This window comes from Candoia aspera, chromosome 1, assembly GCF_035149785.1.
Source record: "Candoia aspera isolate rCanAsp1 chromosome 1, rCanAsp1.hap2, whole genome shotgun sequence".
NCBI classification, from domain to species: domain Eukaryota; kingdom Metazoa; phylum Chordata; class Lepidosauria; order Squamata; family Boidae; genus Candoia; species Candoia aspera.
Genome location: NC_086153.1, coordinates 162,428,637 through 162,456,345, shown reverse-complemented (window position 1 = coordinate 162,456,345; position 27,709 = coordinate 162,428,637). Strand labels below are relative to the sequence as shown.

Here is a 27,709-nt window from a genome sequence, read left to right as displayed (position 1 = left end):
GGCACAGCCACAACTGATGAAGTGCAACAAATACAATGCTGCTTCAGTTTGGTTCACGTGGAGCAGTTTTACTCCAAACAAGATGCTGTATTCAAGCTGCTGATTAAATCACCATTGCTTGGCACTGGTCCTCTCAGGGAAGAGTCCAAGCAGCTTGCAAGAGATCACATGCCATCGGAACAGATGGGCACACATGCAGATGGCCGAGCAGCATCGGCATCAGTTTGGGGAGTTTATTTCTGACTGAGAATGCTCAAGCAGCTGCCTGTATGCAACTCGGAGTGGGAAGGAGGCTTTGATCCAGAAAAGTGCTTTCATACGCTGCTTGACTTTAAGCACACATTGAGTTTCATTAATCCTAATGAGGACCCTTGCATATTAAAAATGCAGCACCCACTTAAATGCCTTGATGAATTGGGAACCGGAATTGGTACCATTACTGCATTATGAATGTGTCATTGATTAAAAAAAACACTTTGACTCATTGTAATGCAAGACTTTCCAGGGCTTGCCTTTAACAAGTATATGAAGTTAGACAGGCTGGTATTACTAATGAGAAATCTGCAACGCTTTCATAGGCAGGCTGGCAGACAAATTTTCATCATGTTATTTTTACTTTCTCTGAAATTCCCATAGCTGGATCATCTGAACAAGGATTTATAGAAATGACATGCTGAATATTTCGCAGGAAATTCACATGTCTAAATAAAATTGTTTGGCCTCTCTTTCAATTCCTCTTTCTTTTCAGTTATTCTGAACAGTTTAGATTCAGATATCATTTCCATGGGTGCTTGGTGGAAGTCCCCACTCTTATGATCCATAGATCTTCTATAAGCATTCTATACCGAAGAACCTTTTCTTTGACTATATTCCCCTAGAGACTGCCCCATCTCATTTCTTAATTCTGAACTATACAGTGGATTTTTAAAAGCAAATTTCCAAAAGTTGTTGTTGTTTTGTCAAGAAGCAAAAAAGGAAAAAAGAAAGGCTAATTTGGCTAAACTTTCAGTAGAGCCAAAAGGGTGTTGCAGCTGCCTGCTGATATTTTTTGTGGCCACTAGTAAGTAGCATAATATGTACTATGTCAGTGATGCCAGAGATGACATGAATGAGAAACAAAGATGAAATGGAAGAAGGAAGGGTTAAATGCCCTGTACCGTTATCTCTGCCTTACTTAGGATACTAATGCATTTCACGGTAGGGCTTCATTTATGCTCTCTGGATTCTGGCAGTAGAGATTTCACCTTGGTCTACTCCCCTACCATCAAATGATCAGATGCTGTTACAATCCAAAGCAAATGTTCACTAGAGATGACATCTAGATTTGATATCTTCTGGGAAGTTCTAGAATGTTTCTTTTAATCTCCTTCCTGGGAAGAAGAAACACGATGAAAAATGTCTCCCCCTTTACTGTATCAAAGCAATTATTGTTGATATAATTGAGTATAATTACATATTTAAATTTGAATTATATATTTAGTTTGGTGGAAAGACCATCATAATTATGATAAGTAGAGTTCATTTTTATTTTTCAGGATCACCCTACTGTAATATGTAGGATATTCCTTGCTTTCTTGGGTAGCCATAATAAACAGTAGAAAAGTTGGAGCCAAATACTTTGATTAAGCAGCATTCATTATTTTCTGCTCTTGGAAAACAGGTTAAGTGCTATGAAAACAAGAAAGCAGTGTGTGTGTGTGTGTGTGTAATCTTTGTAGAGTAAAAGCTTCATATTTATTATAAATTAATAAAGTGCAGAAAGGGAGAAGGCTGGCAGTTGACACACATATGTCATTTATTTGTTTAGACATAAATGCCTGTAAACTCTGAAAATGTTATAATTAGCTTAATAGACTGGAATGTAATCTTTGCCAGTTGTAGCTGTTCTTCCTGTCTTACTTTACGGACATCTTTATCACTCAGGCATTAGCTTTCTCTTTAGTAATGTCTGGATTTTTCAAAAATGACAGTAAGAAAAAAAAAGTGCCCACTGGGGAAAAAAGAAATTAGATTTTTAATATCACTTGAAAAGTATATTTATGATTGTACTTTATCACATGCATTGACATTGGCTGTGTCAGCTGTTGTCAGAGGTCTTCCATCCCTAGGTACATGTTAAAAAATGTGTGCTCACAAGTATGGGTAGGAAGAAATCTGAAGATCTTTCTACTGAAGTGTGACATAGAGTGGATCTTGCTGTCTGAGAACAGTTACTTTGACTCTCTGATTTAGGGAAAAAAAAGCTTAGTTCTTAAGCAGTGTCAATCAATTTGCTCAACAAGGATCTTACATACTTAAGCAAACAGATTTTTTTTGTGTGTTCTTGCAAATGATAGGAAAACGATCATTAACTTTGTGAAAGGGAAAATATCTTATTTAACATGTCTGATTCCCAGCATATGGATTGGGAAACTGATTCAAAATAGGAAAGTCCAAGAAAAGGGAAAATCAGATTTGGAGCAGCAACTGGAACAAAGAAAGTTATCTCTATTTGTCTGACTATCAGTGATATTAGCATGATAGTGAAAACGAAGTGCGGGAGCAAAATCTATTAGTTTAGAGGCCAACAAAGAGAGGAAAAACAGTAACATGATTTATAATTACCTTTTCCAGAGAAGTAAAGCACAAAAAGGCATCACTTTTGGGATGTTCAGGGAGACCTGAAAGACTTGTTGTGCATGGGCTAATCCTATAGGAGCTCAGATTTAAAGCCAAAATTTATGAGAGGCTAAATTTCTTAAGTTCAGGTGGGTACGATGTAGAACACAATTGGGGGCCTTTTAAATTTGGAGAAAGAGAGTTCCCGGTGGGGATGGCTGGGAGAGGGCACTGCTTCAGTCTGATGTCCAAAAGACTTTCTATCCAAGACAGCTGTATCTTGTACAGTGGATGGTGTACTGGAAACCCAGTTACCTGTCATTATCTTACTAACATAATAGATGTAGCACACAGAGGGGAGGGGACAAAAGCATTAAATGTATCCCTCCAACTGCAGTTAGATCTGAAGCACAAAAGTGTTATTGTGGTCTGTAGCTTGCTGGTTCCTTTTTAAGCTATTAGTGACACATCAATGAGTCACAATTTGGGGGGAGAAAAAAAAGGTCAGGGACCTTCATTATATTTCAGTAGTGATGATAATTGGCTTCTGTGTTTTAATTTTAAGTAGGTTACATTGCTGTCCTTAGAATACCAAAAAGCTTTTAACCTCTGCAGTCCATACTCATGTCTACTAGTAGTTTTTCACTTTTGTACTGAACATGTATGCTGCATATGTTTCTAACTCTAACCTGGAATGGCTGTCTTTGTCATTTTGGGCTGTATTAAAATGATGACATATATCTAAAGTGTCTAATATACTGTCATTTCAAACATTTTTCTGTACTTCATTATGAAAGCTGTCTTTATAGAGAGTTCCGTTGAACCTTTTGTGCAAACTCTTGGGGGAAAAGGAATTTGTTGGTGGCTGGGGATGCGGCAGCACTTACAAGGGTATGACATTTACTCTGGAGTGTTAGAAATACTCCAGAGTATTTCTAAGTAGAGTTGAATGTCAATATAGGTGAGATATACAGGTGATAAAATAGGAAAGGCCATTCAAGTCAAGTTAGGCCCCTACACCTCAATTCTTTTCCTGGGATCCTTTTAATTTAATTAATTTATTTTTTCCATTTAACCAAGTAATGGTGGAAACCAGTCTAAACTTCAACAATCCTTTTGCTGAATTCTTAAGGATTTCTCAGCCTAAAGACAAACATTTTAACCTATTGGGGTGAGAACAGACATTCAATATTTGAGAAACTGAGGCTTAATTTTTGAAGGCTCATAGTCAAGTTCATGAAACATTCTGGAAGCCTTTCTTAATACTAAGGGTTGTTCACAAAAGGACTGCTTTAAGCTGAAGGACTAATATTTCCCTCAGATTTTCAGGCATTATTATATGCAAAGTAGAAAGCAAAACCTTAATCCAGCTATAAGTGTCTCCATCTATATATTTTTTCCTGTAACTGTTATTGTGCATGTATTGAACACCACACTGAAAATACGAAAAGCAGGGATTAAGCTGAGATCTCATCAGTCAGTTATTTGTTCATTTATTTAAAATGGATGGTTACTTCAGTAGAAAAATGTGCCTTAAAGTGTAAAGTAAGAAATTAAATGTATTTTAAAGGCTAAATTACCAAGCCTTTGATTATATGATCTGTGTATGAGAGGGAGGAAGTAAATAAGAGTCAAAGAGGAAGTAAACTGAATCAGAACAGTTTGCTGTCTTTACCAACAAATTACTTTCTAATGTTACAGTGAGAATTACCCCATGTTCTCCAGGTTTAGGAAATCAACTTTGCTTTCTTTACTGAAAAATCACAGTGATTAACACTTTCCTTCTCTGTTAATCATGTTACATCTTATGACTGTTTAGCATAGTTACTGTTATTGTCGCTGATCTTAAGGTGGCAAGCTTGCATTTATTGGCCCTGGACCACTAGAACTTCAGGCTCATTATATCCTTGTGTCTGATGGAGGAGAACTTCAGGTTGGATCTCCCAAGAGGCCCTTTTGTGGCATCGCCCGCATTCATCTCCATGGAAGTGCCTATTCGAAAGAGTTTTTCCCATATGGGGCGAAATTTCTGGCTGTGAGAAATGGAACCCTTTCCATGCATGGTGAGTTATAGAAAAGCTTGTGTTATCAAATGGATATGTATTTTTGATAAAATTCATAGTTGTGATGAATATTGATCAGGTTTAATAAAAATAATGAGACTTTTAGAAGTGTTTGGCCTTCACAAATCATTCTGCCGAGTTTTAGACCAGGGCAAGAAACAAGTGGCCCTCCAGATGTTGCTGAAATGCAACTTCCATCAGGTTAAACTATCATGGCTAATGGTGAAGAAGGCTGTTAAGAAATGCTGTAGTATAAATTTTGTACTGCTGCAAGTGTGGGCAATTTTAACTCAGAGGCTGTATGTGGTCTCCAAGTAATTTTGTGGGTCCCCAACAGTTCCAGAAAACTTGTTGCTAGGTTTCAGTGGATGGTCACCGTGAAACTGGGGCATGATTTCAGAATTGGGTGTGTCAGCCTCCATTTAGGCTTAATATATTAAAAAAAAAAAATACCCACTGCAAAATGAGCCCCCTGAAAATTTTGGTACCCAGCTTATGCACCTGCTTGGATGTAGGTATATCTATAACAATAAATTGAATATCTTCTTACTACTAAGAATACAATTCAAACTTGGATTTAATCATTTTAAGGTGTGGAGTGTTTTTAACAGAAGTTTATAACAAATTATATTTTAATTATACTACTCATGTAAGTGCTATTTTTATTTTTATGTTAAGTTTATTTGCATTATTTTAATTGGTTGTGATATATGATTATTTATATCTTTTCCCTTGTTTTTTTCCAGCATTATTATAACCCTATATTTGCAACTACTGATGAAGGCTTATAAGCCGAAATGCATTTAATCAGGTTTTTGTATGTTAGCTAGTAGGGTTGCTTGATTATCCTTGTCTTTGAATTTATTTTTATATATATTGACTGTTTGGGGACTTTTTCATTTTTTTTTTTACTGTTACTATTGTACTTTATGTATGTCTTTATAATTCTACATCTAACACTAGTAAACATTATTGTATAGTATAATTTGTGGCCCATTATTTATTTATTTATTTTATTTATTTTATTTGTCACATTTTTATTACTGCCCATCTCCCTGACTCAGGGGACCCTGGGCGGTTCACAATAAAACAGTATAAAATTCAATAAAATCAGAATAATATCAATAAATATACATATAATAAAATCCAAGTGATGGCAGATCTAATTCCACCCAAAGGGGACCAGACCGGTTCTGGCAGGACTAGGGAACCAACCAACCCCAAGAGTGGCTCTTCCTCTCCCCACTCCGGGCATGGTGACAAAACCAGGTCTTCAGCCATTTCCTGAAGTCCAGAAGAGAGGAGGCCAACCTCACTTCCGGGGGAAGGATGTTCCAAAGGGCGGCAGCTGCTGCAGAGAAGGCCCACCTCCTGGACCCCACCAGATGGAATTCTCTTGCAGACGGGGTCCGTAGCATGCCCTCTCTGCATGACTGGGTGGGATGGGTTGATGTAACAGGGATGAGATGGTCCCTTAGGTAACCCAGACCCATGCCATATAGGGCTTTAAAGGTGATAACCAACGCTTTGAATTGGACCTGGAAGCAAACTGGCATCCAATGCAGCTCGCGGAGCAAGGGAGTAATATGTGCTGATCTTGAGGCACCAAAAACTGCCTGCGTGGAAGCATTTTGGGCCAGCTGTAGCTTCCAGATACTCTTCAAGGGTAGCCGCATGTAGAGCACATTACAGTAGTCTATATGGGAGATGACCAAGGCATGAGTGACCGTTTGAAGGGCCTCTTGCTCCAGGAAGGGGCATAACTGGCACACAACACAAACATTACATTGTTACTTGATCTCGTTGCTACCTTGTTCTGTCTAACAGACCATGAAGTATATTGGAAGTTGCTACCCAACCACATATTTTCTGGTGGATTTGAATCTAGTTGTATTAATCATAGTGCTAACATCCGAGTTAGTAATGAAAGTTTGGCTGGATGGAATCACCCATAGCAAAAGTAGCCTTGAGTGCAGGAAAGGGCATAAGACAGGGATCTGCAAAAGTATTAGTAGTCATTTCATTTTGCTGTAGCAGTTTGTTTTTTCTTCTTAAAAAAACTCAAAAGATTTTGAGTGATGCTGGTTCTAGACAACCTATGCACAAGGGAAAAACTCTGCTTGACCACTGCTCCAACAGATCACTGCTGTTTGTGATACAGAATCTTTATTTATTTATTTATTGGGTTTCCAAAAGTTCTTTTACTTCTGGGATAAGAATCAAGAGTAGAGCCACTTCCTTGCCAGAAATTCCTATATTGAAATACAGAAGGTAGGGGATGACCCAAAAGTTTATTTAGCCATGGAGGGAACATTTGTGTTCAGAGGAGAGATGATTTGGATTACTTACTCTGCCAAATAAGATCAGACAAGAACTCCATGAATCTGACATTTTTGAAGTTAGGGTTAATTTTTAATTTTTAATAAAGTCATTTATTTCATCTAACTACATTAGCTGTTAACAGGGACGCGGTGGCGCTGCGGGTTAAACCGCTGAGCTGTCGATCGGAAGGTCGGCGGTTCGAAACCGCGTGGCGGAGTGAGCTCCCGTTGCTCGTCCCAGCTCCTGCACACCAAGCAGTTCGAAAACATGCAAATGTGAGTAGATTAATTGGTACCGCTTCGGCGGGAAGGTAACGGCGTTCCGTGAGTCATGCTGGCCACATGACCCGGAAGTGTCCTATGGACAACGCCGGCTCCAAGGCTTTGAAACGGAGATGAGCACCGCCCCCTAGAGTCGGACACGACTGGACTTTACGTCAAGGGAAACCTTTACCTTTACCTTTACATTAGCTGTTACTTACATATTTCTGGGGTTGTGATGCCTCCTTCTGATAGTGAATTCACATGTTTGTTTGTTTTTTAATCGTATGGCATAGCAGTTTGGTGTTCATGCTGCTTTTCTTGCTGGGAAATCCTTGTGATGTCCAGCAGCCAGATGTGTAGACTATTTAGCCATGACAAGTCATGTTGCCTGGGGTGCAGCATGAGGAGGCTGGTCTACATTGCACCGAGTTGGGCTGAGAGAGAACGACTGGCCCAAGGTCACCCATCCAGCTTTCATGCCTAAGGTAGGACTAGAACTCACAGACTCCTGGTTTCTAGCCCAGAATCTTAACCACTAGACCAAACTGGCTCTTAATTCACATGGTAAATTCCAACTACTGACAGAAATGGAGGAAAAATGGAGCCATAGAAAAGCAATGTTTAGTGAAAGACAAAAATAATTTAAGTGGATGTGAGAGAATGAGGGGATCTTGGGTATATAAAGGAGGGAACAAGGCAATTAAGGGAGGAAACAGGGCCTTTAAAGGAAAGATTCTTGAGGCCAGGGGAGGGCTGAAGAGTGAGAAAGTGACTCAGCCTGCCTTATTATTTATTTATTTATTTATTTATTTAATTTATATTTCAAATTTCTATCACCACCCATCTCCCCTGAAAAGGGGACTCTGGGCGGTTATTATATTATAACAGTTAATAGTTAAAAGTGGTTAATATATTATAATATTATAATAGATATAAGTTGTTTGGAGTTATTTTGGTAAGTTTTCGAGGGTCTGCTACATTACCATACTAGTAATAAAATCTTACCAGAAATCCAAGTTCTTGTTTCTTGAATTCGCTATCCCTGTAGGGCTTGACAGTGGGCTATTTTTCCCCCCTTGCCAATAATAACTTTCTCACCTGAACAGCAGCAACAACCACCACCAAGCCTATTCAGGCATGGACAGTTGAGTGCCATTTGGAAAAGCAAAGCCACAAATGGAGTGAAACGATGGCCATAGGCTTGGTGTTCAGAGCTCACTACAATAAATTAGTTGTCTCCTCTGCTAAGAAGTAGCCTCCATTCCTCTGTAGTTTGCTGCTTGAGAGAGAGTAAAGAGGTTTCAGGAAGTGAATGAGAATATATGAGAGAAAGGAGGATTGCGAAAAGAGAAATGGTTATTTGGCTCTCACCCTGTATACCATGTAGGTTCTTGAGAGAACAAAGGCTCCCTACATCTGTCCTAGAAATTCTCATTCACTAGCAAGAATTCTGAATTTTAAATTCCGGCATACAGAGAATGTTTTGATGTTAGGTGAGGCTGGATGCTAATTGGAAGAAAAAGGAACTGGTTTCTTCAAGCCCTGCACGGTTTATAATAAGCACCCTGGGTCAGACTTTAGTACTGGGGAATGTATGCTGTGAAACTGACAATTTTTCATTCTTGTACTATGCCAGGCATTTCAAAAAGAGAGAATGAACAACTATTTACTTTCCTACTTTTCCCTTCTACTAAATCTCTGTAAAATGCTTAGGTTGAAATCTCTAAACCAGCCCCAACAATGAACTGTCTGGCACTAATACTGAGCAGCAAGGGAGGGGCACAGGAATGGGACAGAAATAAGGTGGGATTTTTTACTTCTTCTGGACATCCCCTCCCCAGCCATGAATTCGTAGCACTGGTTGGTCTGGAGCAGTGAAAGGGAGCACGTCTTTTAGGGGACAGGATAGACTGCAGTATTTGGCTCTAATGCCACCTGGGGCTGTTTTCATTCAGATTTTTCCAGTGTTCCTTTACAGACAGTGCCCCCTTACACAGAAATCCTTGGTAGAGAGAGAAGCATTTGTATACAATGTAGGTGTTCACATAAGTAACATATTTTATGATGCTCTCAAACTTAAAAACATCACTCAGATAGCAGTTTGTTTTTAGAACAGTTCTATCTGTTGGTTGCAATGTCTGTAGTTGAGGCTAGAAAGTAGAGTGGAAGGCTGGGGAATCATAACAACAAAGCTAGGAAGCTGAGGAACAGAGACCAGTGTGGCCAGGAAACATAACTGGAAATGTTCCTTGGTTTCAATACTTTAGCACGATGCAAGAAATCTTGGGCTTCCTGCAAAGTTACAGCCAGTCTGAGCACAGTTCCTTTGCATGAGTACAATTAAATTTCAGTCAAAGTGTGTAATCCGCCATTTAGTGCTAAGGTGGTGGAGCGCCCCCCACCCCCTGAAATAAGACAGGAAAGAGAACACTTGCTTTGTGCCTTCATGCTGGTTACATCAAACCCCAACACATCCAGGTTCCAAGTTAGGACCAACTTGGCTTATAGAATAAAACAAAGTGGAGTACTTGACAACATTCTTATATTTTTGAAATAAATAGGTGCAGCTGGCATAGGTTGAAATCATTAAACAAACAAGCTTTCGAAACATTTTCCTGAGTAGACAGGATGGAGTATAATTCCAGTTGTTTCCCTTTCAAACAGTAAATTTTGGAGGAGCTGTTCCACAGCGATGGCTGAATCTGATTGTTTAATAACAATGTGTCAGCTTCGCTCTTTGATATGTTAATATGACTCTGGGTTTTCCCAGAATTCCCTCTGAGTGGCAGTTTGGCACTCGGGTGGTCGGAGTAGATTGAGAATGTTCACAGTTGCCTTTGGCTTTGCCCAGCTCCCCTGCCAGTTCAGAGCACACCACCCATAAACCGCATGCCAATCAACGTCAGTCTTAAAGGGGGCTGCAGTCAGCCGGGGTAACTTGAATTTTTGACAGTGTAATTATGCCCTTGCATCCACAGTAGAAGCCTGAATAGGATGGAAGGTTTTTTATTGATTGTTCAGAAAGGAAATTTATCAATGTCTCTGGCACTGTTCATATGTATTCTCTAAAAAACTCCCCTGACAAGTTTCCAGAGAGAAAACTAGCTCGGTGGCCTTGTCCACATTTTTGTCCTTTCCATCAAAATTGATCTAAACTGGTTGGGTCTCTGAAAGAACTTGCAGAATTTTGACTCATGTGAGTTTTTAGTGGATAGCATCAGCATAAATGCTGTTGCAGTGTTGCATATAAGTCTGTCCTGTTTTGTTACTTGGAACTTGGTGGAGGATGGCATGCCAGAGAGTTTCCAAAATGCCATGTGGACTTGAAGGTATACTTTGATGGTCATGAAACTACACAATACCTTGATATTATTCCCTTCGTTAATCTCAGTTTATTCACCTTCAATCTCTTCTATGACCTACACTCCTTTCTTTCTGCTCATTAATAAATTCAACATCCTTGAAAGCCTGAATCTTGGAGAGTAAATAAGTGCTGCTAAGTGCACGTTTGAGTTGAGTCCAACTTTGCAAGACAATATTAGTTACTGATAGATTTTCTGTGCTTCTTCCTGTATCTCCTGATTTTAATGGTTCATTGTTGTATACTTGTACCATGTACTTGTACAATTTAAACATCTATGGTAATGTAGATGTATATCATGCCAACTAGTTTATGGCAGATTAGGGTGTGCTAGATGCTTATACTTTCCAACTTTTAGGCTTGACACTTAGCTGCAGAATGATCTCTCCTCCTCACTCCCCTTTTTCTTTTCATTTATTCCCCTCCATTATGATCGACTTTTAGCTCTTGCAAATATAGGAAGCAGATCTTAACATTTGGATGATCATCTTGCCCTACATTCATGTTCCTCAAACCTGCTCTCTCTGTGTCATTTACTAACAGCTCAGGAGATTAACTGGCCATGATAGAAAATGTAAGAAACCACTTAAGCTGTAATTGCTGTCGTTATTAGGCATGTACAGTTCTTCACATCTTCCTTCCTTCCTTTCATATTGGAGCAATCTGATTGATAGGATCATTGGACGGTAACCTGCATTTTATCAGATTGGTATTCGTATTGGTTAGCAAAAGCTTTGGGACATTGTGGCAGTGCACTATTCCTTCCGTTGCACCTTAGGGTGAAGTTACTTTTTCATGACAATCATCAACTCCTAATGAGTATGAGGAACTCTTTGGCAGCATTCAGGCCTTAGAAGTCAAATATGTGGCCCTGCTCTTTCCATGGCCCCTGGCAAACTATCTGGGGAGAAGCATCACATGGAGGGAGCGTCTAGCATGATGTGCAGGCTTCCTGATGTGGGGGGCCAATTGGATGCAGGCTCACTGGGAAGAAGAGTAATCCAGCAATCCAGTGAATTATACTTGGTTTCAATTGGCTAGCTGAAGCTTTTTGAAATAATACCCAATGGACAAGCATGCTTCCACGGCAGGCCATACGTTATGGAAACAACTGCCATTGGCATTGAAGCTGACTCCCTTTGCACAGTTTGGGCGGGGTGTGAAAGCTTACCTCCTTACTCAGGCCTTGTAGGTTCTTCTTTAGTGCCATTTTTTTCTGGAGGATCTAATTGCATTTTTACCAAACTATAGTCACGGGGTTTTCAGCCAGGACATGCGCTGTCTTCTTGTGCTACAATTTCCTTGACTCTTGTCTTGTATAATTAATACAAGGTAAGATTCACTGCATATCTTCTGTGGTAGACATTCCTATTTTCTTTTCCTGATGGTATTTGCTATTTCTCAAAGTTACCTGTTCTTTGCAGGACTGCCTCATTTTGTATGCATTCAGCTCATGCTTTTTAATCTTCTGAAAAACCATATTTCAAATTTCTATTCTCCTGGTGGTCCTACTCCATACAAAAGAACTGGCACCCTCTGGACTTCTTTTTCCATTAGTGTAATATTCAGGTCAGGGGGTCAATTTTTATTGAGGGCAATTATCTTTGTTTTCTTCTGATTTATATTTAGACAATATGATATGAAGTTTTTAACATTTCTGGCTTTGATGATTTTAGCTGGTATAGCGACTTTTAATTGGATTTTAGATGTTGTAATCTGCTTTGTGCTACAAAATGGAAGTGGGTAGATGTAGATTTGAAATAAAGAAACAAATAATCAGTGAAAGTAGTGATACAACTAGTAAAAGTGAGAAGTGTACAACACATCCCATCCCTTTCCAGGTATCAGGAAAAATGCACTTCCTTCCATGAGTGACTAATCTTCAGTCTCTAGAATAATTAAGTATATCAATTGGAGTTTAAGGTCAGAAGTATCTCAATGTTGTAAAGCTATTGACCAGAACGCTGATACCACCCTTTTTTCCTGATGTCAGCAGTGCCCTACCAATTCCAAGGCTACCTCCTTAGGTTGGGAAAATCAACTAGATTCTTGTTCCACTCAAATTTGATTCAGTCCAGATCCAGTTCTATTTGTGTGTATGTATGTGTGTGTACACCCATCTACATACATACATACATATATATGCACACACATAAATATATATACACACATACAAACAGATATACAAACACACATTCAGACATCTCCACACCCACACACCACACCCACACCCACACATGTATATACATAATATACATTCTGAAGAGTTCGCTATTGCTTGTTTAGCTTTTAAACAACATTAGGTAGAAATACCATACATTTTAAAAGCCATTATAGACTATTGTCAAGCAAGCTTTCTGGAACCATCTTAAATATTATTGCTCTGTTTTGATTGATAGCTTTATTTTTTGTTCTGACCATCTTTATTTTTTGTTCTCTTTGTTAAATAAAAGGATGCTATAAGCATAGTGATTGGTAGCAGATATTTTCTGTGATTAAGTTATTATCATCTTGTAAGACTATGTACACTTATTGATTTTGGAATAAGCTGCACTAGTAAATACCACTAATAACAAATTTTGTGATCTATATCTACTGATCTATAGAATATCCTTTATAAAACCTAGAAAGGGGAATTTTATTAAGTAAGTGCTAAACTGCCTCTATATTTCTTAAATATTGTAGAATGTAGAAAATTTTAGTTCTTCTTTTAGTTTAGCAACTTTCCTGGCTCTATCTCCCTCTCCCAACATCAGTGCTTTTTACTCTATAAAATGCCTTGGTATTCTTTCAAAATCACATGTGTAGGTTTTTCCTTGGTATTTCTATAGCAAACTACAGTGTGTGTCTAGATGCTACTTGAGATACACTTACGTTCTAACTGATAACGTGCTGTAAGTTCTAACTAGTGAATTTGTTAACACCTTAGATAGAATGTTAGTATCTCCTTCCATGAAGAATAATCTCAGGCTTACAATTCTGATCTGAGTTGCTATTCACTGAAGTATTAAGAACCACCACCTTTTTTGACAAATAACTTTAAAGTGTCTAATCTTTTGTTGATGTCATGAGCGCTGATGGTGAGCAGGAGGAGGCCCCTATCCAGGGGGGAAAACGCATGCGTAGTACTGAGGAGTTGAGCAGCCATTCAAAGAGACACAGAACAGATGCGCCTTGACTTTTGGGGTTTATCTGCCTGGGTTTTCTCACGCTTCTTCAATTTGGTAGGATTTTCTGTCTAATGTAGCAATAATAAAATACTAGAGACCTACTCCTTGTCTCAGCATGGTTTCCTGACTGTTAGGACAGTTGATACTTCTTAATTTGAGAGCAGGGGAACAGGCTGATGCTTCAAAATTTTAATATGCCAACTAGAAACAGATTCATTGTTACTGGTGAAATAGTTGATTGCCACATTCCGTCTTATTATCGGTTGTCTATCATTTAGTCCTTTTACTATCCTTCCCCAGAAAACATAAAACAAACAAAAATGGTTTCTGAGCTGCTCATGGAATCTATAAACAAGCCAGGAATGTATTGTTTATTAAAATATTATTACAAAAGTATTTTGTTTTTTCATCTAATTCAAATGGCTTCTCGGTTTCCTTAGTCATTCTTCTAGAAACACCAGGAGGTACAGAAAATGCTACACTACTTTTTTTTTTCTCATGTTGTTGAGACTATATTGTAGTATTTGAAATGATTACATTACATGGAAAAGCTGTAATACAGTTTCAATTTCATTTTTTTGGTCATTTTTAAAGAACAGTAACCACAGTGAATTGTTGAGCTTACAAACATGAGGCAACTGAAAGGATGATTTGTGTGGCTGTATTTATAGGTGTATATGCTTGAATGTTCTGAAATATTGTGTTGACTGTATTGGATATTTAATAGAAACACTTCTCAAGAATGTTACTAATACAATGTCAACCCTTTTATTTATTTGAGTTCTGTACAGATGATTATTTGTCTTGCTCCGAAATACTGAAGTTTGAGACATGCTTATTTGAAATGTAAAGACCTTCAGAGGTGAAATAGAAAGGTTTCATAACCTATGACATTGCATAAGCAAGGAAATATACCCATCATGCAGTCCTGAAGTCTCTCCTTTTTCAAGCATAAGAGTAACAGTATCCTTTGAAACGCCTTATCCCACTTCCAGGATATTATATAGAGTGGTGAGAGAAAATAAAAATAGTTTGATTGGGGTTAGATTACATTGAATTTTGACTACGCGAACGAAAGTTCTAAATTCTGTTCTCTGATGCAATAGAAAATCTGGCATTTCAGATTTGGGAGAGCAAATAGCATATAAATATTGGCAAATACTAAATAAATAAAACTTGTTGTGAAGCATTTTTCTTTTGGATACTAAGAAGCTTTGGAGAATTACATATAAAGAACTTTCAGGATACTGGAAGTTCTTAGTTGCAGAGAAGGATGAGGAATAGATTCATTCTGCATGTCCAGAAAACTTAGTCATTATAAATAAGGAAAGACTTTGTATTTTACTGGAGGGGACACATGAGAAGTTTGCATAGGTCAGCTACCACATAAGTAGAAGCAAGAAATCTGGTTTGCATTGACAAGCTGCCCCCATAGAGAATTTGGCCTGGGGTAGCATCTGGGCGGATCTAAATGTTCACTTTATAGAAGGTGCCACTCCATAAATTATTTATAGATTTGGTGAAACTAAAGTTTCTCCATACGTGCGCGCGCGTGCACACACACACACTTTTTTATCCTGGCATTTTATTTTTACCTCCACATACATAAATTGGAAAGAGTTTCCTCCTCCAAAGGCTATACAGGTTTTTCCATCTGTACCTTTACACATCTCACTCTGTAGCACAGAATTTGTGATAGTACTCTTAGATCTTTACCACTACCAGGAGACCTGTGGATTACTGCTGCAACCCTATACTTGTATGGAGCTCTCTGTCATGTGTTTGGTTGTGATTTCTGTCTTGACTATGATGACTGTAACTTGCTTGGGATCTAGTCCTAAAAGCAAGGAATGTGAGACTGGAAGAAGGACACATTTGATTTGTTCACATAATTATCTAAAAGTTTATATTTTTTTTCTACCTGTAAGCAGTTAACAATTAATATAGCAATTCAATACAAATGAACTTTAAGGGGAAAAAATGAAATTACAGTTTATAGAGAAGTTGGGTGGGGTTACCTGTCACAAACACATAACTTATAATACAAGTTTGCCAGATTTCTTCCTGAGTTCCAAGGTGTCTGACTGTAGCTATTGTAACAGGTGAAAGAGCTCAACTCCTACAGGAAATTATGCTGCTGCCCTCACCTGTTTTGAATGAGAAGGTGCCCCACTTCACCTGGGGTCTGGAGGGGATGCTTCTCCTCTCCAGGGCTAAGCTTGTAAACAAATAACTCCAATTTCTACTTTTAACCAGGGCTACCAGGCCCAAGTGGTTTTGGAATGTGTGATACTAGTACCCGACACTGGAGTAAAAAGAATAAAGTTTATTTTGTTTTATTTATTTTAATAAAGGCAATTAAATAAAGACTTGGGAAATAGGATAGTTGCACCAAGTCATCAAAGGCCTATAGCTGTATAAGAAAGCTAATAATCAATAATTTGCTGCTTACACTGAGAGAAGGACAGAGAATAGGAATGCTTAAGCTATACCACTGAACAAAACAGCACTGAAAAGAAATACAATGCCGCTAATGCTTTTGCCTTTATTTTCCCTGCTAACTTTAGTGGTTACATTTCTTCCAGAGCTTTTGGGCAGAAGGCAATCAGGAAACCTGCTTCTACAGTCCTTGCAGTGACCCAGACTGAAGAAAAAGAAACTTTAAGCTGCTTCTCCTTTGATCACAGCCCCTGCCTTTCATAGAAAGGAGACAGTGGTTTCATAAATCTGTCACCTTTAGCTTGTGGGCCTCTAGATCCAATGCACTGTACTATACTTTTGAAAATAAAAAATAATACAAGCCAAAGCAGCTGATGGAAAAACAGGCAATGAGGAAACGTCAGCCAAAATTTCACTTTGGCAAATCAAAAGCGTGCTCTCACTTGCCAGTGGAAGTTCAAACAGGGAGCAGCAAAGCTGGTCTTCCTGCAAAGGAGGTACAAGCTTTAGTGCAGGAACTGAGAAGACTCTACTTCAGATTCTCCCCAAAATATCTTAGTTCTTGGTGGGACCTTGAAAAAGATCTTCTTTTCATACAGGAGACATAATCCATCACATCTTCTAATCCCAAAGTGCTCAGAACTTTAAAAGTAGTAAAAGTCAAAGTTTGCTTCGTGATGCGATGGAACTTTTTAGGATCACCAACTTCTGATAATTGTCTCTCAAAATCGGCTTGGTTCAAGTTTCTGAAGTTTCTGATAATTTTCAAGAACAACCCATGTACTCTTGTAAGAAGTATGGCATCCTAGTAGGATTATACCACTACTGTGCATTTGCCTAAACCTGTTACAGTAGGGTCATGCTTCACTATGCCTAAGATAATACACCTTAGTTCAAATTCTGTACAAGTCTGTTGCACTGAGAGAAAACACCTATTCCTTTAACCATGATTAATACAGCACAGATAAATGGGAAGATGGAGAATTTTGTAAGATTACAGACTTGATTTCAGATGGAAATCCTTACCTTATTAGCTGATTGATTAAGATCATTAATAACATTTGTAGAATGGTCTATATCTTCATCTAATAATAAACGTTGTCGCAAAAGTTAAATCCTATTCCAAGCGCAATAGGGTCTCTTGAAGATGGCTTGAGATTTCAGGTCCAGGGGTGAATCTCCCTGGAGGTCTTGGTGGAGTAGAATTCCTTTTAAGTCAGCAACTCTCCAGAAACTGATCTTGAAGGCAAGTAGATGCAGTGTATGAAATCAATCCAGTTTATATTATTGGATGCTACATTTGTTATTAGAAAACACTGGAAAATTAAAATACGTCTTTCACTGGATTGCATTGATTTTTAGAACCGTAGAAACATTCTCTGGCCGAAAAAATCGACATAGCAACAAAGCTTTGGAAAATTCTACAGTAAAAGATAAATTTACTCAAATCTGGTCACAACGTATTAGGTATATCAATTTTCTTAATAGATTACCTATGTCAGAAATACTGAATATAAATGTTTACGTTGGTATTTTTTTTTCCTTTGAGTACCCACACTCTACCATTTTTTCTTTTTCTTTCCTTTTTTAATTGCTTTCCCTTATTCTCTCTCTCTCTCTCATTCCATTCCTCTTGTCTTTTCAGATTGCTCATTCATGCTGAGTAACAGAAAGAAAAATCTGGTTATGGTACAGGGTTGTACCTGAAAAGAGCTGTTGATAAATAACTGGTGTGAGGGGAGCATACCGCCATTACTATTACACATCCAGCACTTGTAATAAAGCAGTAGTGTGTGCTGTACTATTGATTCTATAACATAAGAGGCTTGTTTCTGTCAATTTTTAGAGCTCATGTTAATGTTCCTGGTTCTGGTCTCACTGATACAAGCAGTCTTTTTGGCAACAGGGAAGTTGTTCTCCCAATCAGTCCTCAGTTAATAATTTAGAAAATGAATTAAATAATTGAGAAGTTATACTGAACCATCCATATTTTAGTACTTGGGAGCATTTCCAACTGTAGACAGTTTGGTAAAAGATAATTACAAATTCCATTTCTTGTGGTTTTGGTCTATTCACCTTTCTTTGTTAGAAATCAGAATAATAAATAAACTTTGTTGCTGATCGCTTTATTTTCTTCACCCTCCAGTGATGTCATATGTGTAAACTGCTCATGAATAAAGTGTAGTAGCTGTTTTGCTTCCAAGGTTCTTTAGGTTATGGTGGGACCATAGTCTTGAAAACTGTCAGAACGAACATTTCTCCCTCAAGGCCTTTTAATCCCTCAGTTCTTCGCAGACGATCATCTTTGTTTCCAGTGCCAAATTTTGTTGCCAAATGAGCTCCAAGTTGACATTTTGGAGGAAATCCAGGTTGTTTTAAAGAGGTGGAATTGAGTGGAGGCATCTTCAGAGCAATTTGAGACATAGCTAAAATGGCAGGGAAGGTTGCTGCAAAAACAATTAGTTATTTTTGGTCGATCGATGGATGTGAACTAACGAACGACAATTCAGCAAGTTGATAGCATGTCATTTTCACTTTGGATTTTTCCCACAATTAATAAAGATTAAGTGTCATTTCCCATAGGAGTGCTCTAGTATATGGTATAGCTATATTCTTTGATGCTTGTGATCATATTTTGAGGCATAGGACATCCGCACAATACTCCAGGTATGCAGCAGCTCATTTCACCATCAATGAACAATGATGCAAGCTTCAGCTTATTGTTGGCTCTTCACAAACTGCCCCCAATAGAAAGGCTGCTTTCTTGTTACCCAGAAAAAATGAGGTCCTTTTTCTTTTACCTCGCCCCCAGTGACGGAGAATTTAAGCGGGTGTATCCAATTTCCGTGGGTGGGTTTTCTCTAATTGAAGGGATACCTTGCCACTCCCCTGCTTGTAGCTGAGTTTTTGTCAGTCATGGTGAAGCCCAGAAACAGTTACTGGACTGCTTCTGTGGTATACACAGAAGTTATCTTGCAGCACGCAGAGGAGCCCTGCCCACCAGCAGGGCTCATATCACCCTATTTGAACTTTTCTCTGGTTTTGTGAATTGTTCCAAAATACAATCTTTCCCTGAAAAGGTGAATAAGTTGCCAATTAAGAGAATGGGAAAAAAAAGTACAAAGAAATGCAGAAAAATGAATGTATTATACTGGATGTGGAGGGAGACATTGGGAATGTATTGCCTTTTTTTACAATGAAGGTAAGGGAGAATCTAATTATGGAGTGAAGAAAGCACTTGGGGGGAGGGCAGTAAGCTCAGTAAGGTTAGTGAATGGCAGATTTGAGGGAGAGAGAGTGATCAGTTGTTGGCTTATGTTCTCTGCCATTGGCTATTGATTAGCCTGGGCTAAGCAGAGTTTGGCTCAAGCTTCTCTTTGTGAGCTCCAGAGTCTCATACATACAGACAACATAGTGCACAAAGGGTTTTGCAGCCGTAAATAGTTGAAAACAACTTAGGGAAAGCTGACTTAAGTCAATGTTGGTTGCGAATACTTTGCTGAACCAAAGTATTTTGGTGTGGCAGAGTTCTTATACTATGAGATCCAGAATCCTAATTGTTAAATTTTTAATTTTCTTTTGTAATGCTAATTTTATAAAGAATTTATATTTAAGTGGTGCTGATCTATTGCATTTTTCCAGATGAAATTTTAGATTGTAATCTTTCTTTCCTTTTATACTCTATAAAATATAAGGAACAGTTATGATTGCTTAGCTGCCTGAGCCAGGAGTGGTGACTGATTTAGAAGGAGGGGAAGGGACATTGGGTCAATGTGCTTCTATTATGTTAAATTGAATATTTAGATGAAATCATAGCCTCACAAATACATCCAACATTTATGGAATATGTGAAATAAGGGTAAGGATATTTATTTTGAAGAAATTCAGGGCCAGGCTAAGACATTTTACTGCCTGAGGTAGAATAACAAATGGTGACCTTCTCCTCAAGTCACAGTATATATCTTTAACTGAATAATTAATTCTGGCATTTATGAGAAACTCCCACAAGTATCTTTCCCTAGAAGGAAAAATATATAAATATTATATTAAATGACAAACAATGTGCTTCCCTTTCATGACATCCAGAATCATTTGTCTGACTCAGCTATCTCTATATGCCTAATGATAGGGCTGGTTTGCCCTGCAGCAATTTAAAACAGGATCTATAGCGTTAGTATAACATATATTGCACAAGATTGTTATAAGGACAACATGATGTGTGAGAAATGCCTTGTATTCTAAAATAGTGCTAAAGTAAGGAGTATTATTATAAAGGATCCTTCCATTCATTATATCCTGTTTATTTCATGTATGTTTAATTCTTTGGCCATCATTTAGACTTATTTTAGCCCACCTATTTGGCCTTATTTCAATTAACCTATCAGGTAGCCTTATTTTATGATGGAATAACAAGCATGTTATATTTAAGCATTTATTCCATCATATATTTATGATGGAATAACATTTATTAATATTATATATTAACATATATAACTTACTCTGCTGCTGGAGAGAAATTGTAAGATCTGACCCTTCTTGGAGGAACTTTTAATTTCAGGCATTCCTAGAAACTGTAGTAATGCTGGCATGGGAAGGGGCTGTGCTAAAAATTCCTCCAAGGTGTCCTGACACTTCTGATATTAGTCACAGGAGACATATCTTTAGCTGGTCTTGAAAATAGCAGTTTATTTCACTTGAAAATAAATGTCACTAATACTTCTAATAACTTGTCTGAAATGCTCTTCTGAGGATTTGTTGATTTGCTTTAGAGATGTTAATAGTTACCATTATCTTGCCATCCACATACCTGAATGTCCATCCCTATTCATATATATGGTGCCCTAAAGTCACCTAAAGTCTTTGACTTAATCAATGAATCTTTATGCCCAATAGTACTTCCTGTCCAGTTTTCTTCCATGGGGTGAGAATTTAATTTATAGCCTCCTTGGAGCCAATGTCATGTCTCTGTTTATGACATTGTATTATGTATCAATACAATGATACATAATACAATGTTGAATATCACTGAACTATGTATGTTGATGATGCTGTGCATAAAAGAAACTCAGAATGAAAAGTTCCTTGAAAAAGCCTCTTAATACTTTAAACTGGCCTTTACTAGAATAGATATATAAAATTATCCCTCAGTGAGAGACCGTGTGTGCACTGTGTTCAGTCCTGGGCCTTGTATTTTTCAGTACTTTCTTTAGAACCTGGATGAGCAGAAGTTTTCATAGCTAGCCACAGTGACTACAAAGGATGAAATGTGCATTGTGATGTCATGTTACAAGCTCTGCTGTTTTGTACTTCCATCACATTGTCATATGCAGGTACTAAGACATAGAATTTATGTTGTAGTGCATGTTTTTTCACTCCCCCACCCCCCTGCAGATGCTTGTGTGATGAGTGTTGGTATTTGTTTTTTTTTTCTGCTTTTGGCTGTAGAGCCATTAAGTTACTTTGGTAAGAAATCACTCTGGCAGAGTCAGAAGGTCAAACTTAAGTATCCTTAGTTTTGGGTGTGAAAAGGCATTACCACATAAGGTAAAAGCTCCTGATTTGCCTGGAGGGCAGCTTGCTTGGGTGTACTAGTTTCGTTTTCCTTTCTACACACAGCCTCCTCCCAGTCCTCTCTGAGCAAGTGTGAATGCACAGCTTGAAAATATGTTTTTGTGCCTTTTGTAAATAAATTTATTTTTATAGAAATGCCTGGTGTGTGATTTTTCTGATCTCTCGGGCCAAACACTTTCCAACACACTCTGACAATGAGAAGCTAGAGGGAATGCTTATCAGATTTGGAGAAAGCACAAAATTGGGTGTGATAGCTAATGCTCTTAAAAACCAGAAATAACATTTAAAACATGCATGGTAGATTAGAGAAATGGGCTGAAACTAACAGAATGCAGGTAGTCCCCACTTACTGACTGCCTCGTTCAGCAACCATTCAAAATTACGATGGTGCTGAAAAAGCTGAAAAAATAGGTTTATGACTGATCAACCATTTCTATCTAAATTGATGAAATACACGGTCATTCCCCTCCCCCCCAAATTAATTGTTTTGTTATGGAACACAAATAATACATTGCAGAATACAAATAATGGCTAACTACAGTGGTTTCTGCACCATAGAAACTGGCAGCTGTTAACGCTGTAATGATTAAAGTAAATTAAATCTTTCAAAATAGAAAATTTATATTAATGTTAAATATGATTTCCAAAATAGGTATGAACATAGAGTTGCTCCTATCGTATAGTTGTTACTTAGTATGACATTGATAAGAAATTACAAAGTGCACTGAATTATTTTGTAATATGAAAAAAAGTTTATATCTTTGAACTTAATACTAAAATCTCCACTGTGTTATTATTTATTTTTATTTATGAGTACTAAAAAGAAAAGAGAAGAGAGCTGTTTGGAAAAGGTAAATAGGTATTTAATTTCTTTGCTGTACTCTGACCAGTCTGAAGTGTTTATAAACATTTAAACCACCTTAAAAACCATACTGTAAATATTTGTATTTGCCTTGCTGCATGATGTATTGTATATATGGAAGTCATTCTAGCTTAAATTTAGTTAGGCTTCTGTTGTGGATATACTGTATGCTGTGAGTTTTGCCATTGGAAGTGTTGTTAAGAACAGTCTTCATGTTGCCTGTGTGCTGTTGGGAGTAGCACATCACTAGGGCCAACATCACAAGAGTGATTATTTTCTTCTCTGAGCTGAGAAAAAAGGAAAATATTTTTAGCTGTATGTTCTAGGTTTTGGAGACAACACAGGAAAACAGTCAGCTGGCCACACTTTTTGAGCTATGGAACTCAAACCTGATGTCCTTATATTATGGTGGACTTAAAGTTTTCTTCAGAGCATTGTATTGGGTCAGGAGATGTTTTACAGGATTTAGTTTGTGTTCCTTAGTTTGGGCAGTGGCATAGCCCTTTCTTGGATTTCCTGGCTGTGGCTAAAAAAAAAAGTGCTTTCAAAGTTGTAGCAACTGTGTCTCCCTGGGATCTTACAGAACATCAATTTTCAACTCACTTTAAAAATAATGAAAAGTTACAAAAATGTTTAGTATTTTTCAACTACGGATACTTGCAAAGTGATAGTACTATATTAAGAAGTTAAAAATGAGAAAGAAGGCAAGTTCTTAATCCATAGATAGTTCTCACTATGTTCTTAAACTCTATAGATTTGGAATATTTTGAGCTGAAATGAATGTGCTTAATATTTATAAAGAAAAATGAAATTGCAACCTTTTGTGTCATCTTTTTTTTCCTCATATGTGCATCTTATTTAATATTTCAGGTTGTGTCCCAAAAGTGTCAGTCACACACCTGAAATCAGCAGCACACCCCAATGATACAAGGTTGGATTTAATGGACTTTGTGGACTGGAAACCTGGAGATGAAGTTGTTGTATGTGGAGGAGGTCTTGAAGGTGCTCAAAGGAAAGAGGAAATTGTTACCATTAAGGAAGTACATGGCACAGAACTCTATATTACATCTCCACTAAGGTAATCATATCTATGTTGGCAGTGTTGTATTGGCAATGTTCATATTATGTTAATTCGAAGTTTATACAGCTGTGGTTCTGCATTTGTGAAATTGCATTTCAGCTGAAACAGTCACATGTGGTTGCTGAATCTTCTTGCATAAAAGAGGAAGGGTAAGTAATCACAGAAAGGGCAGTTCAGTGCTCATGCTAGAATATGTATTAAGGCTAAGCTCTACCTCCAATTAAGCTAATTTCTGGCATTTAAAAAAAAAGTGATTGAATTCTTGACACAATTTGGTAGGACTAGCTGTATTTATTTTTATATATCCTACAGGTATTCTTACACTGTTACTGAGAAGCAGGTTCTTGAAGAGCATCTTGCTTTTAGAGCTGTTGTGGCATTGCTGAGTAGGAACTTAGTCATCCAAGGAAATGTCACAACTGAAAAAGTTTCCCACCTGCAACTCTGTAAAGCAGCAATTATTTCAGGAGGTGAGTGAGGAAGAAGTGTGTGCCTTTGGATGGCACCATGCTGGAGAGAAGTAAAGAAGTGAGCAGAGCATTGTAGCTTTTAAGATCCCAGGTTTTTTTTTTATCACTATTTCAGAGGCTGTTCTCAGTTTTTGTTATGAACAGGCTCCAAGAAAATTCATTTTCAGTCTTTGAGGCATTTTCTGTTGGCTTGAAATGGGAGATGATGGGGCAATTAAATTTGGTAGGCATCTTCAGAATATAATTTTGTGCTTTAGATAATGTGTTAGCCTGATTAATCTCCCTCCTTCCCCAGTTTCAGAGGGAAAGAAGATAAGAAAAAGGGTATTGATATTGTAAGAAATATGCGTCAACGTGCAGGAAAAAGGGTTTGGATAACTGTTTAAAATAAGAGTGCATTTCAAAGGCAGTGAATGAGAATGTTAATGTATATGAACATTGGATTTGCTGTGTTTACAATGTACTCTTTAATCACGAAGACAATTGTCGGAATAATTTCTGTTTATATAAATTTTTGAGACACATGCTGAGTACATTAAACATTTTATTGGATTCTTGTCACTAAAATACTTTTTGTAAGAGAAGACGGTATGATTTTCTTTCCACATTTAACATTTTTATGAGCGAGTAATAGTAAAACTGATTCAAGGAGCTGTCTAAAAACAGTGTCTTATAGCATGTCATAAAATGGCTGCCATTTCTGTTAAGTATTACTTCAGGTCCGATGATTACATATTTCCTTTGTGATTTGCTGAAATTCTCATCTCTTCTCTGGGATGTTTGAACGTTCTCCGCTCCAGCCCTGAATAATTTCTATCTTCCTTGCTGCTTTTCAGACAACTCAGAATGCCTCTATAAGAGAAGTGAGAGAAAACTTGGATCTCAGAACATGGGGGGTATTGTCATTGTGGAGTCCTATTATGGTGAAGAGAGTCTGCTACATTTGACAGGTGTACGGTTCTATCATGTAGGACAAGTGTTCCAAAAGCATCTCAGTGCACTGACTATTGCTGGAAATGCTCAAATGACTAGTAAGAGATTTCAGTTATTGGAGGTGATAGCGGTTGTTATATTAATGGCATTCTTAACAGAGTTTTTATTTATTTTGCATGAGAGTGGTATGAATAATTGTTCCAATTCCCAACCAAAACACCACAGATGAAAGCTAACCATGATGAACGCTTCTAGAAAGGTTCTGGGCATATAAATTCTGCTTGCTGATTCAGATGCTTATTTCAGTTCTATACAGGAAAGTTTAGAAAAAGTTATGGGGGTAACATTGTTTTTTCTTCCAAAATTCTGGCAGCTAATAATTATTCCTCTGTTATCTGCTTGGGGACACGATGGCTAGTCAACTTCATACTCATTCCTGGATGAAGATGGTTATTAAGAACCACTTCAATTAGCATCTGACTTCAGTTAGGGCTGAAAGTACCTTGGTCACCTTGGATGCTGAAAAAGAGGAGAAATAGGAGGCTAAAAGATAATGCTGGGGAATAGTTGCTCTCCTCCAGTGCATTTGTATGGTGTGATTCTGTAAAGCTCCATCTTGCCTCTCATACTATTTGGCTTCCTCTTCAAATCCCTAGGAAAGGTCTTTCAGGGAAATGGAGCAAAATTTTATCAGTATGCTGATGACACTGAACTCTGAATCTCTTTTTAAAGTCAGATTTAGGTGAGGTGAGACCAATTAATCTGCTGTGTCTAGACTTAATAATAAGGTGGATACAGCCAGCCTATTAAAATTCCATCCAGGAGTAACCAAGCTGTTGTTGGTTAATGATTTAGCCAAAAAAGGAATCCAAGATTTAGCTAGAATTGGATGAGGTTGCATCATCTATAGTCCACCAGGACACTTTCAGACCTACTGCAGCAGATGGCTTCCCAAGTTTTGTCAACATATAAATACCCCAACCAACTTGGTCAATATGCCAGCTATAGTACATCTAGGGAAAATATAATTTTGACTACAGTTATACATAATGCAGTGGCATCCATATTAGATTACTGCGGTGATGTTAATATGGGGAGCCCTATGAAGACAGATTGGAAATTCAGTTTATTCAGAACAAATATTTTTTACACTGGTAACATGCTTTCCTCTAAGGAGCCTGAGGCAGTATATATGGGTGTAACTTCTCATTTTATACTCACAAGAACCTGTGAGGTAGGTTAACTAAGAGACTGTGACTGTCACAAAGTCATCTGGTGACGTTTCATGGCTAAGTAAGGACATGAATCTGGCTCTCCCAGTTCATATTGTAACAATCTAACTATCATACAATTAAAAGATCTTTCCTGGCTATCAATTTGTTCCAAGCCACAACTCACAGTCTTAGACACTGGGTTACTTGCTCTAGATTCTGCCCAACTGTTAAGATCTCAGAAAGACTGGTTCTGGAAGACTTCCTCCCACTTCTGATAGGAACTTCTTAGTGATGGCCATTTGTTTGCTAAACTCCATGCACAAACCCACTCAGTGCTTCTTCTGCTGGTCTTTGGAAGTTAAGCTTCTGTTATTTTCCCTCAGTTTTTCATCCATTTTATGTAATTGATTGAAATGATTTACTGCTATTTTAAACAACTATTGGTACATTCTACTTTTGATATTTATTCCTCCATTGTCTCTAAATCCCTGTAATATGTCAGATGAATTATGATTGAAAAGGAGACTTTTAATTGCATCCCTTTTCAGTTTTGCTGGTCTGCATCTATATCTCTTCTTTTTCTCTTTTTTAGAATCTTACATTCAGCATTGTGCTGTGTTGGATTCTTTTGCTCAGGGAGTTAGCCTATCAGGAATATCAGATTTCAGGATTGAAAATAACACTTTTTACAACATTATGGGCCATGGAATTAAAATAGGTAAGTGAACTTAAACAAAAAGTTTTATAGGGGTTTGCAGAAATTTTTACTGATGGGAAAACCATATCCCCACAGCATTGACTAGAAAACCCAGCTTGGCTCTGGAAGTAAAAAACTCCTACAACTAGCTGGTGTTCTGTGTGTATACAGGTCTGGAGCTGGTTCTGAAGCAACATAAGGTCTTCATGTGAAAATCCCCAAGATTCAGAGATTAGTAGAACTGTCTTCAAATCAAAGTCACACTTGTACTTGGTCACCCCAACTGTAGCCTTGTGAGAGCTGTACATATTTGATAAGCTTCATCTCTTCACAATGCTCTAGCTTTCTTGTACATTTCACCCAGTTTTTGTATAAAACAAAAAAATCTTATGGGTACTTTAAAAACTCATATTATCAAGGCATGTAACTCAAACACTCTTGAACCCATTTCTATGAAATTGAGCAGGTTTGATCTTACGATGATCTAGTGTATCTGCCAACCTCATCTCATTCTTGTTAAAAAAAAAAAAGTTTATACATGCTGTTTGGCATTATGTTTTCCCATGATAAGATGTTAGAATTTTCCCTAGTTACTCAAAACACAGAAAAAACAAGCCCTGGCAACATCATTCTCCTTTGTTATTGCCATGATGTTACCTTTATCT

The 27,709-nt window shown here is 37.7% G+C and overlaps 1 protein-coding gene across 1 annotated transcript in view; it reads left to right on the top strand.

Moving 5' to 3' along the window:
- The window catches only part of PKHD1 (PKHD1 ciliary IPT domain containing fibrocystin/polyductin), a 282,461-nt gene that overhangs the window by 117,558 nt on the left and 137,194 nt on the right, over positions 1 to 27,709 (top strand). Inside the window, exons 30-34 of the mRNA XM_063301310.1 lie at positions 4,449 to 4,661; positions 23,520 to 23,727; positions 24,043 to 24,200; positions 25,037 to 25,231; positions 26,940 to 27,065. Coding sequence (XP_063157380.1) covers positions 4,449 to 4,661; positions 23,520 to 23,727; positions 24,043 to 24,200; positions 25,037 to 25,231; positions 26,940 to 27,065 — 900 coding nt within the window. The remainder of the gene's footprint in view (positions 1 to 4,448; positions 4,662 to 23,519; positions 23,728 to 24,042; positions 24,201 to 25,036; positions 25,232 to 26,939; positions 27,066 to 27,709) is intronic.